Source organism: Cyrtonyx montezumae, unplaced genomic scaffold (assembly GCF_038088225.1).
Source record: "Cyrtonyx montezumae isolate F1298 unplaced genomic scaffold, pur_monq_1.0 scaffold_3, whole genome shotgun sequence".
Lineage (NCBI taxonomy): Eukaryota > Metazoa > Chordata > Aves > Galliformes > Odontophoridae > Cyrtonyx > Cyrtonyx montezumae.
Genome location: NW_027072034.1, coordinates 155,325,714 through 155,344,345, shown reverse-complemented (window position 1 = coordinate 155,344,345; position 18,632 = coordinate 155,325,714). Strand labels below are relative to the sequence as shown.

At 39.8% G+C, this 18,632-nt stretch overlaps 1 protein-coding gene across 1 annotated transcript in view; it reads left to right on the top strand.

Moving 5' to 3' along the window:
• CDC123 (cell division cycle 123) overlaps window positions 1-12,728 on the top strand; it is a 34,049-nt gene extending 21,321 nt beyond the window's left edge. The window contains exons 10-13 of the mRNA XM_065743720.1: window positions 3,070-3,098; window positions 7,780-7,908; window positions 10,483-10,620; window positions 11,338-12,728. Of these exons, the coding sequence (XP_065599792.1) occupies window positions 3,070-3,098; window positions 7,780-7,908; window positions 10,483-10,620; window positions 11,338-11,364 (323 nt within the window). The 3' untranslated portion in view covers window positions 11,365-12,728. The remainder of the gene's footprint in view (window positions 1-3,069; window positions 3,099-7,779; window positions 7,909-10,482; window positions 10,621-11,337) is intronic.
• The last annotated feature ends 5,904 nt before the right edge of the window (window positions 12,729-18,632 follow it).

Here is an 18,632-nt window from a genome sequence, read left to right as displayed (position 1 = left end):
TATCTCACTAAGCCATGTCAGGAAACTAAGTGTTTTGTTGTGATATGTGATCAGGATGGGTAAAAAAATAAGATGAAGAAACTTAAATTGCTATGGTGTGGACCAACCTTCAATTTAGTAAAATACATACATGTAAGAATTGTTTGTCAGTTGCATTGTCTTTCATAAAAGTCTGACTACTCAACTGTTAGGTAAGCTTTGAGCATGGTTAATGATTTTGCTGAGTAACAGTGGCTCTCAAATAGATCTGTTCTGTCTTGACTTTCTAAAAGGATTCCTTCTAATGCCAGTCTTTTTTTTTTAATTAACATTTTAAGAAATGTGGCTCTGCACAATTCCTTTAATTCAGTCTGCCTATAATACATACAATTACTATACTAATTTATCAGATCTGTTGCCCTAACATTTTAAAGCAAAATCAGTCATACAGATCTGACATTATGATTACTGTTTTAACTTTCCTCTGTGTCCCAACATAATTTCAGCCCATATGTATTCAGCTGATAGGTAAAAATTCAGGACACTATTTTTAGAAATTGATGCCCAGATTTCAGTTCTGAAACTGCTGCCTAGTGAACTGAAAGATCTGAAGTGGTATCCTATGTAAACTAGGTTAAACTGTGCTGTCTGAATTACCTTCTAGGGAAAGGAGGTTTCAGGGTTACCTTCTAGGGTGGAGACTGGTTAACCTTTTGGTCTTGGGCACTAAACATGGGTAACTCATCCTGCTGCAGAGAAATGCCATACAGAAAACATTTTCTGCAGGGTTTATTTTTTCCGATGCCTCCCCCCCAAAGCCATATCCCTCAATCCACTGTTTAGCAGCATATGTGTTTTGAACAATGAAAGTCTGCATTTGTTTGCCTTCAGGAGGAAAGGTATTGTAGCTCTTTCCCTGGCTCCTTGCTTCGTTGGGGCTTTCAGTGCTGTTTGCTCTGCTTTTTCCAGTTGGTCTGTTAGTATCTCCAGATGGAAGAATTGAGTCAGAACAGCTGAAGCACTGCAGTGTTGGAGCAGTAAGATAACAGATGGGCAAATGCATTTTAAATACTTGTAAATGGTGTTAGAACCTTCTAGAATCCTTTCATAGGAGCCCAATGAAAGCAGTCCTCCAGAGGTACTGTTGCTTGCCATTGATCCTCACCTTCTGAGCAATTCCAGGTAAAGTTGTACTCCAGTCTCACTGGCATGCAGCACATGTCTTCTCAGGTGGTCCCTAAAGAAGGAACAGTGCAAGTTTTCCTCTCTGCTGTTTGTCGGTGTCCTAAATTAGTCACCAATATGCAATCAGTTTTAATGGGCTTGTAAATCCCACTCAGCCTCAGTGATTAACGATCACTGCTGCAATAGGCTTGCTCCAAGCTGACAGGCATTGTTTTATAATGAAACTCAGATGAAAAAGCTTTCCGTAGTACACAGTGCAAGCAACAAGTTCAGTTGAACAGCTGTGGAAAAAATCTAGGGCTGCTGTGCTTATCCTGGCACTGCTGACTTAGCCACTGAGGGCTTGTCTTCCTGAGAAAATCACAGCACTTAATACTAGAGCGTCACTTCAAATTGACGTAACTGAGCTTGTGCAAAAAGATTTTAGGCCTTGTGGTCAAAAACAATGATGTGACTGGCTTTGGCCTTGTGTTTTGCCTAAGCACAGCCAACTTTGCACAAAGCATGAGGTTGAGCTGCTGAGTAGCTTTACGTCCATGGATGTGATCTATCAACTTGTCTGCTATTGACAGGCAGCTTCCTGAGGAGCTGCTGGGGCTCAAGGGTTCTTCAGTCATATCCTGAGTTTAGTTTATCTTAGGAGAATTTGGAAATCTTGTAGTTAGCTGAAGTATTCCCTTCCTCATTAGTGAAGGAAGTGACAATACAGCATACGTGTGAGTTTTATTCTGGTTTTTCTTTCCTTTGCTGAGCTGATATAATTTCTGCATGCAGTCGTGCCCAAGTGCCTACCTGTAGATTTTTCCATAGTTGGATAGAAAGGCGAATCAAAGGTTTGCCTAACAGTGCAGAACAGGAGCTAATAGACAGATAGAAGCAGGTACAAAGATTTATGCTTAATTAACCAATGGGAGTGGTAACAATCTAACTATGCAAGGCAGCTTGACTTAAATCACTGAGTAGCAGAGGTTTTTTGAAAGAGCTGTTGCTAACCAGTGCAGTGTCTGCTCTGCATTAGTTTAAACACAGCCCTTTCAGTGCCTCATCCTCAGCATGCACACTGACCCCTTTGTTCCTACAACCTGCTTGTCTTGTTATCTGCTGAAGTCCTAATCTTTTTGAAGCAGGAACTTTATCTTATTAAATGTTAGTGCAGCGTCTAGCACAGTGGAGTCCTATCCTTCTGTGAAATGTCTCAGTTCTGCTGTAGAACAAACAGTGGTAATGTAGGCAATAAGCTTTTCCCTGTGCTGGAAGTTTATCTGATGATCTCCATTGGGAGGAAAAATGAACAAAACAAGCCAGAATTAAATGAAAAAAGCCGAGCAGACACTCTATCTGTGTATTAACAATAGCTCTTGAAAATTTTCAACTTCCTCTTGGAAATTAACCTAATTCTGGCTTGCAGTTCTTTAGATGTATTGTCTTTGCCAGTTGCGTAGTGCACATGAGTATCTGTTCAGAGTCATAGTATGACTTGGGTTGGAAGAGACCTCACAGATCAAGTTCCAACCTCTCTGCCACAGGCGGGGTTGCCAACTGATAGATCAAATCCTAGATCAGGTTGCCCAGGTATCATCCAGCCTGTCCTTGAACACCTCCAGGGATGGGGCATCCACAGCCTCTCTTGGCAGCCTGTTCCAGCACCTCAGCATCCCCTCAGAGAAGAACTTCCCTCTGACATCTAATCTTAATCTCTCCTCCTTTCATTTAAAACCATTTCCCCTGGTCTTCTCATTATATGTCCATGTAAAAAGTTGATTTCCCTCCTGTTTATAATCTCCCTTTAAATATTGAAATGTCCTAATGAGGTCTCTCGGCAACCTTTTCTTCTCCAGGAGATTTTTAGACATATTCTGTGGAACTGTATCTTTCAAGGTTAACTTTTTGTTTTCTCTCTTTCAGTTGTTTTTGATGTGTACCGAGACAGCAGGGTAAGTAACAACAGATTGTTTGTTTCCTTAGTAATTAATTGTTTGTTCTGTGGAAACTATACCTGAAACCCTAGGGAGAGGAATCAGAGTAGCTTCATCTTCCTAGAAGTGGTGCAAGCAAAAAAAAAAAAAAAAAAAAGAGCTACCTGGTTTTATCATTCTGTTCCTTAATTCCTTTTCAATATTTGATACTGTCAATGGGAGGAAAATGATTACAGTGCTGAGGCACTGTAACAGGTTGCCCAGAGATGTGGTTGATGCCTTGTCCCTGGAGACTTTCTAGGCAAGGATGGATAAGGTTCTGGGCAGTCTGATCTAGCTGTGGTGTCCCTGTTCATTGCAGGACTAGGTGATCTTTGGAGGTTCCTTCCCAATCTAAGATTCTATGATAGATTAAGTGAAGCATTGCTCACTCTATATAGTGCCTACTGTAGATACTTGTGACAGAATTGTATCTGAACATTCAGCCAGAATTAATAGGATATTTCAAAAAATGAGTTGGGTGATGTTTCGCTCACTAAAGGAAATTCAGTAGACTCTTAGCAGTTTTTCTTCCAAAAATCATCTCTGTAGCATCTGAACTCATCAAAGTTAATCATTTCTACAGAGTGTTCTTCAGAAGTTGAAAAATAACAACTCTTTCTCTAGGGTACAAGGGAATGATCATAAAAAATCATACACTTAACGATTGTTGTATGCCCAATTTGAAGCAGATGGAAGCTATTTTTTTTTCCTGTTCAAATTGTTCCAGCTGTGGTTCTGAGTGTTCAGCAAGTCAGAACATTGAACGTCCGGATAGTGACAGAATGGGGAGAAATGTCCCATCCTAGCTTCAAATGCTAGCTGCCTTCTCTCCTAGTGTCAACAGAAATAGGTCATGCGAGCTGTGCTCTAACAGCACATGTACTGTCTTAAAGGAATCCAGAGCCTGATTTTAGGAGCAACATTCAGTCAGTGAGTTAAGTTAGGAGCATTAGAGGATGCTATCAGATGAAACAAGGAGCAGTGCTTCAGCATCTAACCAAGTCCTGCTTTTGGGTACTCTGCCTCACAGCTGAAGTGTGAAGACAGTTTATTTAAGTAAGAGGCTTCAGCCTCTGTGATCTCAAATGAACAGTGTTTCTTCATCTGTCAGGATAAAATATATCTGTTTGTAGATAACTCTCAGTGCCTTCTACCCTCGGGTCTCGTAAACTGCCAGATAATCCTTTGTGTGTCAGATCCTCCTTTCACACATACTTCTGTGGTTTGCAACTGTATTATTCATTGCTCCCTTTCTATGTAAGATATAGGCAGCAAAAGAATATTGAGTGTTGCTGAGTCTGATTAATTTCCAGAGCCCATGCTCTTCCTCGGGCTGGTTGCATGGCAACCTCACCTACAGAATGAGAGAAATGTCCAATGTCTGCTTATTTTAAATTCTTTCAACTCTAAAATATTCAGCTTGGAGAAGCTTGTTTCCTTGCTGTGGCTGTGGAAGAGAGCAAACCACTCCACATGCTTTCTGTAGTTGCTTGAGAGGCTGCAGAGTAGTCTGCCACATTTCCAGTATATTGAGCTGGAGGATGGCAGTGCCTTGGTTTGAGAGCAGACTTTTCTGTGTCTGACCTTTCCTTTTACTCTCTCTTTACTGAGCTCTTCTGAGCTAGCACCTGGCTTGGCAGGTAGTCCTTCCTTTAAGGCAGAAATGCTGTCATACAGTTTTCAGAGCTGAACGATCTGGAGGCCTAGCCCTGGAGTGGTCATGTTGGAAGACGAGTAGCCTGTTTCCATTTGGATCTACTTTTCTGACAATCCTGAGCTTTGCTGTTGCTCCTGGTGTACCTTTACAAGTTCTACACCGTGTAACCATGTTCAGGACATAACTGTGTTATGGAGTATCAATGCAAAGTGCTTGGCTGCTGCAGATTCACAGCTCTTCTTGTTAGCATGCAAAGCAGCACTAGCATCTATCTGCTTGTTGAGCATTGTCACTGTGCTTGCAGGTGCAGCTGGAGCTAGGGAAATGCAACAGTTTGGTTTGCATTTTATCTTTTAACTTCCTTTAAACACTCTTTGTCATATGCATTTCCTTTCAGCAGCATACTGCTGAATGCTTTAGAAAAACAAAACATGAAGCTGTCACTATATGGTAAATCTATTGGTTCCTGTTTTAGGACGAGGAAAAAAAAATTGCTATGTAATATCATGATTTTTTTCCTCTCCAGGTAAGAACAGCCTTACTTCTCTGGCTTTTGCATTTCTGTTTCCTCATGATAAAGATTACTAATGCCAGAAGACTACAGATAAATAGCTTTACTACTGCTCTGTAGATACATAGTGCATTAAACAACATTTAGAAAATTCAAAGTGGGACTTGGATGAGTATTTAATCTTGAGAAAATATGGTTTAGTTACTCACCCAGAGCTATATACATTCCCTTTAATGAAACCTGAGAAAGGCCATTTAGTTTGTTTGACACTTTTCATCAATTTGCAACTAATGGAGCTCAGTGTAGGTTTCAGATGGTCTTGAGGTGTTGTAGATGGAGTACCACTGTCTGCAGAGAGAGAGAAATGCTGCTGGGGTGCTCACAGAAACCAGACATTGCTTTTAGTAGTCAGAAACATTTTTCAGTTTTTTCTCAGGTTTCTTCCCTAAGGGAACAATCTTGAATTCCTATTTAAGAAAAAAAACAACCAACAAGTTTCATGTATTTGGGGTGAGGAAGAGTCTCTGAGAAAGCCTTTCATGGGGAAATCCTTTACTGAGTGTAAACATTTCTGATGCAAAGAAAGATTCTCTGGACTGCAGAATGAACTTTGCCAGCCATTGCTTCTGTCTGTGATTATGTTGGTTCATTAACTTGTTTTTCTGGAGTGATAGAATGAATCTAAATTTCAGATTCCTTCTCGTGATGCCTTTGGAGCTAACAAGATGTCCCCATTAGCAAAATGTTGCTTATAATGAAAATCTGTGACCGTGATTCTGTGAGGAATGGAGATGGAAAGTGATAGCAGAGCTTGCCCCTCTTTGCTTTCTTTGATGATAGTGTCAATTTTGGTTCAGAGGTTTTGCTATTTAGCCACGCAGATCTGCCTTCTTTACTTTTCCAGTGCAAGGAAGAAACAGTTCAGGTCTGTGTCCTTGCAGTTTCCAGCTTCTTTTGTAGCTGTCTGGTTTTAGCACCACTGTTATAGTTCTTAAAACATCCTTGGGGACAGCTGGACCCCACTGATCTACCCTGAGAGAGGAGGGAGACCTGTGAAGGTCTGTATGCAGCCAGGTTGCTGGGTTGGTGCAGCTCCCATTTACAAGAAATATTGCTGGTTTCATCTGTGGTGGGACTTCCCCCGAGCTGCATTAGTCACTCAGTATAGATGGTGACAGACCATTTTTAGCCTCTGGCATTTCTCTTCTCTGCTGCTGCACGAGTTTCTATTCGTTTCTTACTCTACAACACTTCAATGCCTGTGAGCGTGGCTTTGGCAGTGTGGGTGGAAGACTCCATGTTACTCTACGACTGAAGGCTTCAAAGGAATCCATGTGTTAGAAAACAGATGGCTGTAGTATGAATCGTTGAAGATACTTTGAAGTTTGCATCAAAATAGGAAGGATCTTTTAAAGACAGAAGATTGTGCAGGAAGGAGAGGGAGCGAAAGAAAGCAAAATAAGTTTTTAGTAATTGCACGGTTCCTAGGTGTGATTTCCAGTTCCAGTTAGCCTTTAATAAACAAAATAAATCCCTTCAATCCCACTGATGTTTCAGAAATCTTTGTCTCCCTATTTAATAGATCTGATTTCTTCTGTATGTGGCAGGTGTTTTGCTATTCATAATAATTCATATTTCATTATGAAGTTTATGTTTTATTAGATGACACTTCCTTGGATAAGAAGAGCACTTCAGTACATGGCTACCTTGAGATGGCTTAAGGAATGCAAGCTCTTTCTTGCTATTTAGCAGACTTCTGTTACCTTTAATAAATCATGTTATTCTCTCTGCTTATATTCTTCAGCTGAAAAGTAGGCATGCTCTTGTACACACTACCAGAACTGTTTGACATGTGAATATGTTAAATATATGGCAGGAGAAATGAGTCTGTACTACTAGGGGTTATATTAAAAATGCCCTTGAGGATTTTTTTTAATCTATATCAATGCAGCGTCTTGCAGCTCTCATGATCTCCACCAGCATATTGCAGACCTCCTCTGTATTTTTGCATTCCCTTCTGAGACAAGACGAGAGCAGCAGTCCTTGTAGGCTACTGAATGTATAGTAGTGCTGAGATGACTTTTGATGAAAAGCAAAATACCTGGGTTTTATTTCTTTCTATTTCTTTTTTCTCTTCCTTGTTCGTGCTGTCTAGGGATCATGGAGGACTTCTGTGGTTTCTCCCTTGTGTAGAACTGCACCTTGTGTAGAGATGAATTCAGTTTATTTAAGCTCTGTCTGATCTTTTGCCTAAAATAATGGCAATAATAAAAACATTAAGTCAGAGCTTGTGTTTTAAAACTATTTGCCTAATATAAAGTATGTTACAGTATTTTCAGTGTGTAAGAACAAATGCTTTCAGTTTTGAAATCTTTTTTTTTTTTTGGTGTCTAAAGACCAGGCAGATTACAGTAGTATAAGTGCATATGTGTTCTGGTTTTATTTAAAACTATGTGACTTGTTTTAATTCTTCTGTTGTTACATTGCAGGGTAAGATTTGGTTAATAGATTTTAATCCATTTGGAGAAGTAACAGACTCACTGCTGTTTACGTGGGATGAACTGACCTCTGGGAGAAATTTGAAAGGTGACCAGAGTGAAGGAGAAGCAACAGAACAGGTACAGCTCTACTGCTAGGAAATCTGGCTAGCAAATCCAGAAGGCATTATGGCCTCTGCTGCTTCTTTTTCTTAACTGAATTCAGATGCAAATCCCGTTGAAATAAATGGATGTCCTCAGCTCTTGAAATTGTAAACTCTCTGTGAGTAGAATCAATCTTTCTGACCGTAGTTAATCTCAGTAAGTAGCACCTGCTAATGTTACATACCTACAAGGCAACTTGTAGTTCAAACCATACAAGCCCATATTGCAGTTTTGACTTCACTGTGAGGAAGATGCCCTGAAACTTGTTTTTACTTAGTTCTAATGCATTTTTAATTTCTTCTACTTTTTTTTCCCCAATTTATTTTAAAATCTGATGCTTTTCTTTTTATTTGCTTGAAGTTCTGCTTTGTTTCTGGTATCTATCATACAATCTTCTCAGGTTCTAGATTTATGTTTGGTGAGAAGCAAGAAGCTTAACTTCTGTGTCCTCCTTATACTGAATGCTCCCAGGGAAGCTTTGTCCTTCCATTGGACTTACTAGACTTGCAGAGCAGTGCTTTTCTATCCCTGTTCCAGGCTGCATTCCCTGTGTGAAAACAAATAACTTCTCATTAATTTGGGGAGAGGAAGAGTCCTTTATTTGTTCTCCAACCTGTTCCTTGTGTGACTGAGATGAATCTTCACATCTAAATGGGTTCTTGAGTGGCTGGATAGAATCATAATATTGTAGAATTGCCTGGGTTGAAAAAGAACCTCAAAGGTCATGTAGTTTCAACCCCCCTGCTGTAGTCAGGGTTGCCATCCATTAGAGCAGGCTGCCCAGAGCCACATCCAGCCATGTCTTGAATGCCTCCAGGGATGGGGCATCCACAACCTCTCTGGGCAACCTATTCCAGTACGTCACCACATTCTGAGTGAAAAACTTCCTCCTAACAGCCAATCTCAATCTCCCCTGTCTTAGTTTAAGACTGTTCTCCCTTGTCCTATCACTATCAACTCGTGTAAACAGTTGTTTCCCTTCCTGTTTATACATTCTCTTCAAGTATTGGAAGGCCACATTGAGGTTTCCCCACACCCTTCTCTTCTCCAAGCTAAATAAGCCCAGTTCCCTCAGCCTTTCCTCATAAGAAAGGTGCTCCACCCCTTTGATCATTTTAGTGATCCTCCTCTGGACCTGTTCCAAGAGCTCTGCATCTTTCTTGTGCTGGCAGCCTCAGGACTGGACGCAGTACTCCAGAGCTGAGTAGACTGGGACAGTGACCTCTCTCTCTCTGCTGACCACCCCTTTTTTTAATGTAGCCCAAGATATCGTTGGCCTTGCAGGCTGCAAGTGTGCACTGCTGACTCATGTCCTGCTTCTCGTCCACCAGGACCCCCACGTCCTTCCCCACAGGGCTGCTCTCCAGGATTTCTTCCCTCAGTGTGTATAAATACCTGGGATTGCCCTGGCCCAAGTGTAACACCTTACACTTGGCCTCATTGAACCCCATTAGGTTCACTCTGGCCCACTTCTCCAGCCTGTTCAGATCCCTCTGGATGGCTACACTTCTCACTAGAAGAGATAAGCTAGTATGTTACTTGATCTTATGGAGTACTTGCTATTTTTCTGAGATGACTAGTCAGACACTGTGGGCTTCTCTTTGTCACTGTAACTGACGTGACATTATTGAGCTTATTTGAGCTTTGCTTTAGTTCCACCACCATTTTCATAACACACTGAAAGGGAAATAAACTGAACTATTTTCTTAGTCTCGTGGTGCGTGAAAATCCAGCAAACTCTTCTGCTAAAAACTTCATCTCCTTTGTTAAAGCACATTCCTAGTTCCAGCTTTTTGTGGAACACCTTAACTTTGTTTTATGGATTTATTTTTTCTGAGTGCCGAATGCTTTACATAATTTGTCTGGTGTAAGCCTGAATGAAAAGTAGAATAACTTTTCTTCATGCATCAGCTTGAATCTGGTCATACAATCTGTTTGTAAAGTTACTGAACTTCTTTTACAGTGAAGTTACTGCCATGCAATTCTCAATTATATTGCTTGTCAGTTCTAGAGCATCATAAATATATAGTATGTTAAGTGGGATTTTTATCCCTGTTGCTGGAATTGAGAGCTTCGAGATACTTTGAAATGTTTTATGGAGGTATTTTTACTTTCAGTGAACAAATTGTTCAGAAAGCTTAGATCATAGTTTTGATAATACAAACATGGGTTTAAAGGAATAATCTACGAAGAGAAACTTAGGGATATTATTATAAACTTTATATACACAGTCACATAGATTTCCTGATAGCTCCATTGCTATGGCACTGTTATAAATATACATATTAAACACTTAAATTAATGATACATTGTAGAAACCTTGAGGAAATGCACGTATTTGACTGTCAGGAACATTTTAACTCTTGCTTTTAATTGTATGGTTTTTAATGACAAAGTATAAAGTTGTTAGAAAGTGAAAGGTTAATTGACTGAATGCTAAATAAACTCTTTTGCAAGGTGACTCAGACAGTATCATGGAGGAGTTCCGATGATTTTCCTGGTTTTACTCATAGACACTGTTTTTGTATTATCCATCATCCTTTTCCAAAGGACTATCCAGTTTTCCGTTGTACGAACAGTCAAGTTACTGTGCAGCCCAGTCCATACCTGAGTTACCGACTGCCAAAAGATTTTGTGGACCTGTCTACAGGAGAGGATGTTCACAAATTAATTGACTTTCTTAAACTGGTAAGAAGTACCAGAAAATTTTCTGACTTACCATCCCTGTAAAGCATTAGCATCTGAGTGCCTGAAACTGTGCTTTTGTAGTTAGCATAGATTACATATGCACATATAAAATGTAATGTATGGGTTGCTTATATTTATGTATGCATGTATGTATTTTCTTTCATTGATGAGGACCAAGCTGTCTGTGATCTCACTCTGTTTGATTAATTTTATCTTTAGGGAAAGCAGTGAGTGTAGTTTGAGAAATCACACACAAGAACCTTGTGGGTTTTTTTCCTATTGAAATGTAAATACAAATGTAGTCTAAATGGAAATATATATTTTTTTAGTTGATGCATCTAAGAACTTATTTAGAAGTTAGAAGATAAATATATTAGGAAAAATGCAATTCCTCTTTTCCTTCAATAACAGAGACAAGAAAATATTACTTTTAACCATGGGGAGGGAAGGCAGCTTGCCTTCATCCTGCCTACTGACTTCTGCCACCACCAGTTGGTTAACAGAGGGGGCAAATCTTGTTCTTTACTGAATAAAATACAGTAGTTTGGGATAAGGGAGAGAGCTGTTATTGCTGGGAACGTTGTCTTATACCATTCAAAAATAGCTTAGAAACATGGTCTGTGTCTAATATCCATTTTATCATGGAAGCACTTATGATTTATTGGTGCTCTCACTTCACATAACTGTATCCTAACATTGTGAACTTTCCTTTGATAGAAAAGAAATCAGCAAGATGATGACTGAGGTATCAAGAAGTGTTGCAATGAATTGTGGAACAATTCAATCAAGAAATGCAGAAAAAGCTACGTTTAGGGTAACTATTAAGCCAAACTGTATTTTATAGTCATCGAAAGAACTGAAGAGCTGTTCATCATTGTATGTCCATTGGTTTATATAACAATGTAGAAAGCTTCTTCGTGGAAACGTGGAGAATCAGGGTGAATTCTTCTTAGATTCCAGCTTAAAGGCAATTATACAGTGGTGCAAGCAACAGTCTGAGCTCAACTGACTGACTGCCTTCATATCACATAATGTGAAAATGAATGCTGTTGAAATATACCACCGTACTCTTTGGTCATAAATATGACAATATTTAATTCTTCTGCAGTTAAAACATCAAGGACTCTCTGAATTTAGGCACAGTCTTGTTTAAAATGTAGAATACTTACAAGGAAGAAGGGTTTTTTTCTTCACTGTGAAGTCTATTGCTTCCTTCATTTCATGGAACAGATATAACAACTAAAGCTTTCTTGAAACTTATTTTTGACATGATATATCAGGCATTCAGCTTTGTCTTTAGTATAAATAGTTAAACATAACATGAAATGGTAATTTTATGTGGACTCAATCCTGTTTCTTTTGGATTACTTAAGAAAATGATTACAACTTCTGCTGTTAAATTCTGTACTTACCTGATACTACATATTCTTTGTATAGAAGGAAATTTGACTAGTCTGGGGAAACAGAAGCTCTTGGTACTGATTTATTTTTACTTATTTATTTTTCTTCCTTGCAAGGGGAGGTCATTTTCAGACAAAGAAGCAGCTGCCTTCTGGATATAAGTGTTTTTATGGTGTCAGTAACTTGTTCAGTTTGCCCCATTCTACTTGATATAAAAGGAAATTTGGAGATGCTCAGCCACTGGTAACTGGTTCCTGTGTTGGACCAGTTATGTGATACTCCGTGTATATATGAAATTATTCACATTTCTTTGCCTTGCTTTTGCTGCAGGTTGATGTGATACTCAGTTACCATCTGTTCTTAGATGTTAAACCAGAGTTTAGATGTTAAATGATTTCTTACTGTCACTATTTAGCTTCAGTTCTGAGTGAATTTTGGGTAAAGATTATGTGGAATAGCAGTCCATTTTTACCAGATATAATTTATTGAACATCATGGGTTTACAACTCCTGGAATCTGTAGAAAATCTGCCCTACTCTTTCCCTATGAAGCAGCAGAATCTCCTCTAACTTTTTGGACACAAATTAGATGGACACTTAACTCAGGGCTGGGCTGTACCTAATTCTGTTGTACTACAGGGCTTTTGAGGACTTTTTCTCTTACACCCTAATCAGAAGGTATATAAATGTTTCTAAATCATGTAAGAACTTAAGAAGTAAAGCCTTTTTGATTTTTAAGTTACTCCTTCCTGGCCATAAGCTAAAGATTGCGATGATCTAACTGCATTCTCCCTACACAAGATATCACCCTGGAGTTTCCAGCAGAAACTTACTTAAACTCTTTCTAACCACAGATTGTTGTCCTAAAAGATACTTCTTTAAACCAGTATTCAGTAAGATGGCTTTCTGAATCTTTTTTATGAGCTCCACTGATTAATATACCATCACCACAGCTTTCTGTGCTGGATGTTTAATGGAATAAGTTTGGTGTTGGGAATTGTTTGATGGGACCCTGTGTACTCTGAAGCATCCCTTTAGCTGAGTAAATTGTAGCAATAGCCTTTTAACAGTCCTTTACTTCTTGAGTTTATTATTTATCTTAAAAATGGCATCCCCAAATGAACTGATCGTAATTACTGCAGAACTCTTAGACTGGCATGATTCTCTTTCTTTTGAGTGCTCTGCAAAAGCTATAAACTGCTCTGTTTATAGTTGAACTCTTCTAGAACAAATCTCAGTGGAACTGAACACTGGCCTAGAACATGTGTCCCTAAACAGCTTTGCTTGTTTCCAGCCTGAGCAAAGTTTGTTTTTATCCCTTGACCAGTCTGAATTAATGGACTGCTCGAGCAAGCCACCAAACACTGATAACTAACTTTATTTCAAGTTGCAGGAACTTAAAAAAACTTCCTTTGGGATTAATGAAGAACCATAAAAGGAAACGGAGCAAGAGGATTGCAGCTCAGCAAGAAGTATCAGAGAAAGGTCTTCATTATTTCACAGCCAATGGCTGTGCTGTTTAATCTTTCAGATGAATAGTGGGAATCAGGATTCCAGTGACCCTGCAAGTAATACTTGCTAGCACGTATGTGCTTAGTTCAGTACAGTTCTACTCACTTGACTCTTCATTTCCAGTGCTGTCCTCATCTTCCTGATGACCAACATAATATTTTGAGTGAAAGTTAAGATTAGAATAAGCGAAAGCATGGATAGCACTGTTCTGAATTTAAAAACTCTCTCTGTTGACTTATTTCCCCCTAAAAAGAGATGTTCTGACTTAATTTTCCAAACAGTGCTCTATTATGTCTGAAAAGGGTCCTAAAAATAGGATGATAATTTTTCCTCAGCTCTGAACAGCACTTGTTGGAATCCAGTCACACTGTATGGCTGGTTAATCCTCGTAATTTCATTTGACATTCCTAGCTAGAAGTTTCATTCATCTTACTCTTAAGCATTTGTACTTAGCTGCTGTCCAGAGTGCAGTTCTGGCCAGAGAAAAGGCACCCAGTCAGACACAGTTCAGGTGCCCATTTAAGCATTGCAGGCAGTCACAGTTAAAGGCTTTCATGAGACTGCTGCCATGTGAAGGGGTTCAAAAGCAGATCACTGGTAGTGTGGAGGTGGGTAACAGTGTGGTGCAAAGCTGCCTAAAAGTATTTCCTGATACTTTCGTGTGGGCTTCACTTAGTTTAGCTCTTACAAACTGTCCCGATTCTTAAGTGTTGAGTTGTTGGAAAGGAACAGAAGATATCTGTCAGTGAATGTAATTGCACAAATCAGCCTGGCAACTAGCAAATAATTTTAACTCCAAAGGTCAGAGTTACACTACTCAGCTGGTGTGTGGATAGCTTATCTGTCACATGAGGAGATTATATTGTGTTAAAATACGTATCTCTGTTTAAGAGGAGGTGAGTCTTTAAAGTATAATACAGAGAAAGACAGTAGAACATTGAATTCATGTCAGATACATGGTAATGCTGATATTTGGAGGCTTAAGTCTAGCTGTCTTAACAACAGTTTGCCTGGATGTTGAATTTATGGTGTCTTTGAGTTTGATGACCTCTGTAAATATAAAGTCTGCTGAAACTTGTAGCCATCCTAGAACTTTATGGAATTAGAATGATTTCTTGCCATAACTGGCTTATTGTGTGCAGACTTAAAGCTTTCTCAAAGATACAGAGTCCTTAAGCAATGATGTGTAATTACAGATTTTTATAATAATAAAGAAATCAGCACTGTGCTGAGATACTGAGGGTTGTTTTTTTTTTTGTTGTTTCTGTTTTGAAGACTTGCTTTATTTCTGTGCGTTAACTACCGTAGCAGTGTGTCCCCTGGGTGCTGAGAGTGTTTTGCCTGCCCCGAGGTCCTCTGAATAGCTGATGAGGCATTTTCCAACAGTGTGTTTTGGCAGGTTGTTGGGGAAGGTTGCTTGGTCAGAAATGCTGACTTCTCAGAACCTTGCTCTATGGGAGAGAATTTATGCTAGTTACAAATAAACATTCAGGAAAGATTTCAGATCCCTTCTGTCAAGATTAAAAACAGCCAGTACCTGTTATTTGTAATCTTCAGGGCTCACATCCAGATGCTAGATTTAGGGCTTAACATTTTGTGTTCTGTTTTACATGAGCCAGGATCTATGAGTGTGGGTTCCTCTCTCCTGAAGTGAAGGATCTGAGTCCTGCCAGACTGCTGCATTTTATTGGAGCTGGGACTTTCTTTACATCAATGAGTAATTGTAGAGGCAGAGAGAATGAAGCAACAGCTAAAATGTCTTTACAGCAGTATGGGTAGTACTGAGTTCCTCTTCTGTATCTTAGAATTCAGGTTAGTGGGCAGGCAGAGACTTTGGAAGACAAACTGAAACAAAGTGGCATGTGGTTCATTCGGGAAGGACTGATGCTGAGACATGATGCTGAAGAATCACAGAATTGTAGGGGTTGGAAGGGACCTCAAGAGATCATCGAGTCCAACCCCCTGCCAAAGCAGCTCCCTACACCAGGTGAGAGCGAGAGCGTCCACGTTTCCAAAGCTGGGGGAACTGATGTTCCCACAACAGGAAAGACAGAAGCTGTGCCATAGTTGTTATTCAGCATATGCTAATAAAAAAACCAGACAAGTCCTGGCATGGCCACGTGCGAGGTCATGACATAGAGGTGGCTCTTCCCTATAGAGTGGTTGAGTGTACACCCATCACTCACAACCAAACAGTGTAAGTGGAGTTGCATTTTCAGTTGACATAAATACATTATCTGCAGATTCTCAAATGGAACATATAGAGTTGCAATGGGATATTTAACTTGAAAATTAGATCACGTAGGCCACCCGTGAGGTGGTTGGATGGAGGCTTTTGACATTTCTGAGACAAACGAAGGTTGGTGGAAATGGGAGATATTTTCTACTTCAGTTGGGAAAGTAACTCACTCCAGGTTTTCCCATGTTAATAGATTTGTTTCATGAGAACAGAGTTTGTATATCAGAATGTGTAGCATGTTGTACAGGAGCCAGCTATTTTGGATTACATTCAGGTTTAGAAGTGGTTAAGAATCTTCAGGTCAGAGGTAGTTCAGGGGTAAGTGTCTGCACAGTTGTTACTTGAAGCTCTTGAGGAAGGAGGGAAATAAGGGAAACAGAATAAGGACCTCAAAAGGTAGTTTCAGTTGGTCTGTTTGGAAGATGATGGGTGGGATAAGGAAATAAAAGAGAACTGCTTTTTTTAATAGCCTGGCAGCAATCTCCTAGTGTGAAGGAAAAATAGCATAGCAAAGACTTCTAAGGATCAATCAAAATGAAGCTACAGAAATCGGAAGGGAAGCACATGATTAAGTGTGAGAAGACGAGGGGATGGAGGAAAAAAAAAAAAAGATGAATGATTCAGAGAAAACGGATGCATTTAATGTTTTTTTTTCGCCTCACTTTCTTTTGATGAGAAAAAGGAGGAAATGGATTAAATTATCAGAGTGTGGTAGCAAAACTGCACTCAGAATCGTTACTGGTATGCAGTCAGAGAGGATATTTGAAGTGAGACCATTACAATTTATTGCAGGGCCTGCATTTTCCATAACTTCATATGCAGCCCATAGAAAAAATTACAGTTGTCACCAACTTGAGAATACATGCAGCACTTCAGAGCGCTGCGTCGGGGTTTGAAATGGCTGTAATATGCAGGAAAAAAAAATTGCCTGAAGTGAATGGGGAGAAATTTGATAAAGGTGAATGCCAAGTGCTGTTCTTCCAAGGAGATATCAGACATTCAGATACAAAATGGGGATACTGCTGGCAGAGCAGCAGTACAATGTGAGTGGATAAGTTACAGTAGAGACCATTAAAAGCGAGGCAGTAATAAGCTGTGGGGGGAGGGGAAAGGCAGGTGTAGTTGTGGGCTAGCAGGAGAGATGCACGAAAGAAATGAGAGCACACTGTTTGATGTTTTGATGGTGTACTGCAGTGCCCAAGTTTAGGCACGGTATTTCAAGAACCATGTTCATCGTTGGAGAATGGCCAGAGGGAGAGAAGATGATTATCACAAGAAAACACGTCTCATTAGAAAAGACAAGATTGGAATCTTCTAATAGGAGAGTGGCACTGAGCTCGGTATCATCTCTAAAAGAAATTGGCTCAAGTGTAGCAAAGATGAGCACAGAGAGATCTCAGATGAAAGTCATTCTACTCCAAGCCCTAAAGTAATCAGTGTGAGGAGTCTGGGGACCCTGCAGGAATGCTGTTTCCTCTGCTTGATCTTCCTTAAGACATTTCCTCACCTCACTTTAGTGAAAATTTCAGCCTTATCCAGGGAAACAAAATCTTCATTGATTTTAAGTGGAAGCTTTTGTTCTCTGGTTTGTGTGGTTGCCTACATCTCCTTTGAGGACACAGTGTTCTGCCCCTCTTAGAGTACATGAGTGACAAGAATGGCAAATTCAGCTCCAACTGGGGATGGATTTGGGTTTTCTCCCTTGCCAGAAGGCAATGATCAACACTAAGTAGTGAAGCAAGCCAATGTCAGGGAACAGCAATTAGTGTCTTGTAGAAAGTGTGTGATTGGCATCAGTGAGTTGCACAATGACCCGGTGCTTGGTGATAGATTTTTCTCTCTAACCTCACAGTAAGGAAAAGAAAACTCACCTGGTACTTTTTGTGCTCACCTTCATCTGGGGAAGAGACAGTGTTTGAAAGTGAGCAGAAAAGGAAGACAGTGCCGTGTTGGATGGCCTCTGTCTTAAAAGGTTTGCTTATTGCTGCGCAGGATTTGGTGTTCTTTGGATATCCATAGTAACGAACAACAACAAAAAAGCCTTATTTTCTGGTCGGTTTTAATTATAGAATATCACATGATGATATTCTGTGTGTTTGTTGTGTGTTTACTTAACCCCTTAAAATGAGACCGAGGTTTATCAGAAATGTTAGACTCAGAACTTAAGTTGATCTGGAGACTTTTGAGTTGTTTTTGATGACCTTTTTCCTAAAGAAGACTCGAAGACAAGTGATAATGAGTGCTAATTGCTGCTTTTTCACCAATCAGGCCTGCCTGGCTGTAAGCTGTGACTGATGACTCTTCCCTTCGTCTCAGGGCTTGTGAGATTTATTTACCCAATTAGCCATCAGGGAAGTAGACTGGATTTCCAAATGTGATATATCTAACTTAGCAGTCTGTAAGTGAGCCGCCTCTTCCCTTGCTCCTCAGGACTTGCTTAGCAGTTTGCCCAGGTTGCTTCCACTGTCTTTTAGGAAGAAGGACCTTCCCTATAAAACCATGAACATCTGAGGCCCATTGAAAGCAGTCCCACCATGTGGTTGCAGCTCTCCAATGTCCAAGCTCAAAGGATGAAGCAGAGAACTGCTGAGGGATGGCAGCTGCTCCACACTGAGCGCTCAAGGTAGTTTTCTACATAAAGCAATATGTAAAATTCAGGCATTTTGTTCTCATTTTTCTTAGAATTTAAGTGCAAACCCACGGTGGCGATAATTCAGCCTGAAATTCTTCTAGGCATGTAAATAATTGCTCCAGTTGATGTTAATTTCCCAAGCAAAAGATTATCTGTGTCTCTTTAATACGGACATATAATTTCTTAGCTTCAATTATGTTGTTTCAATACATACACCAAAGATAATTCT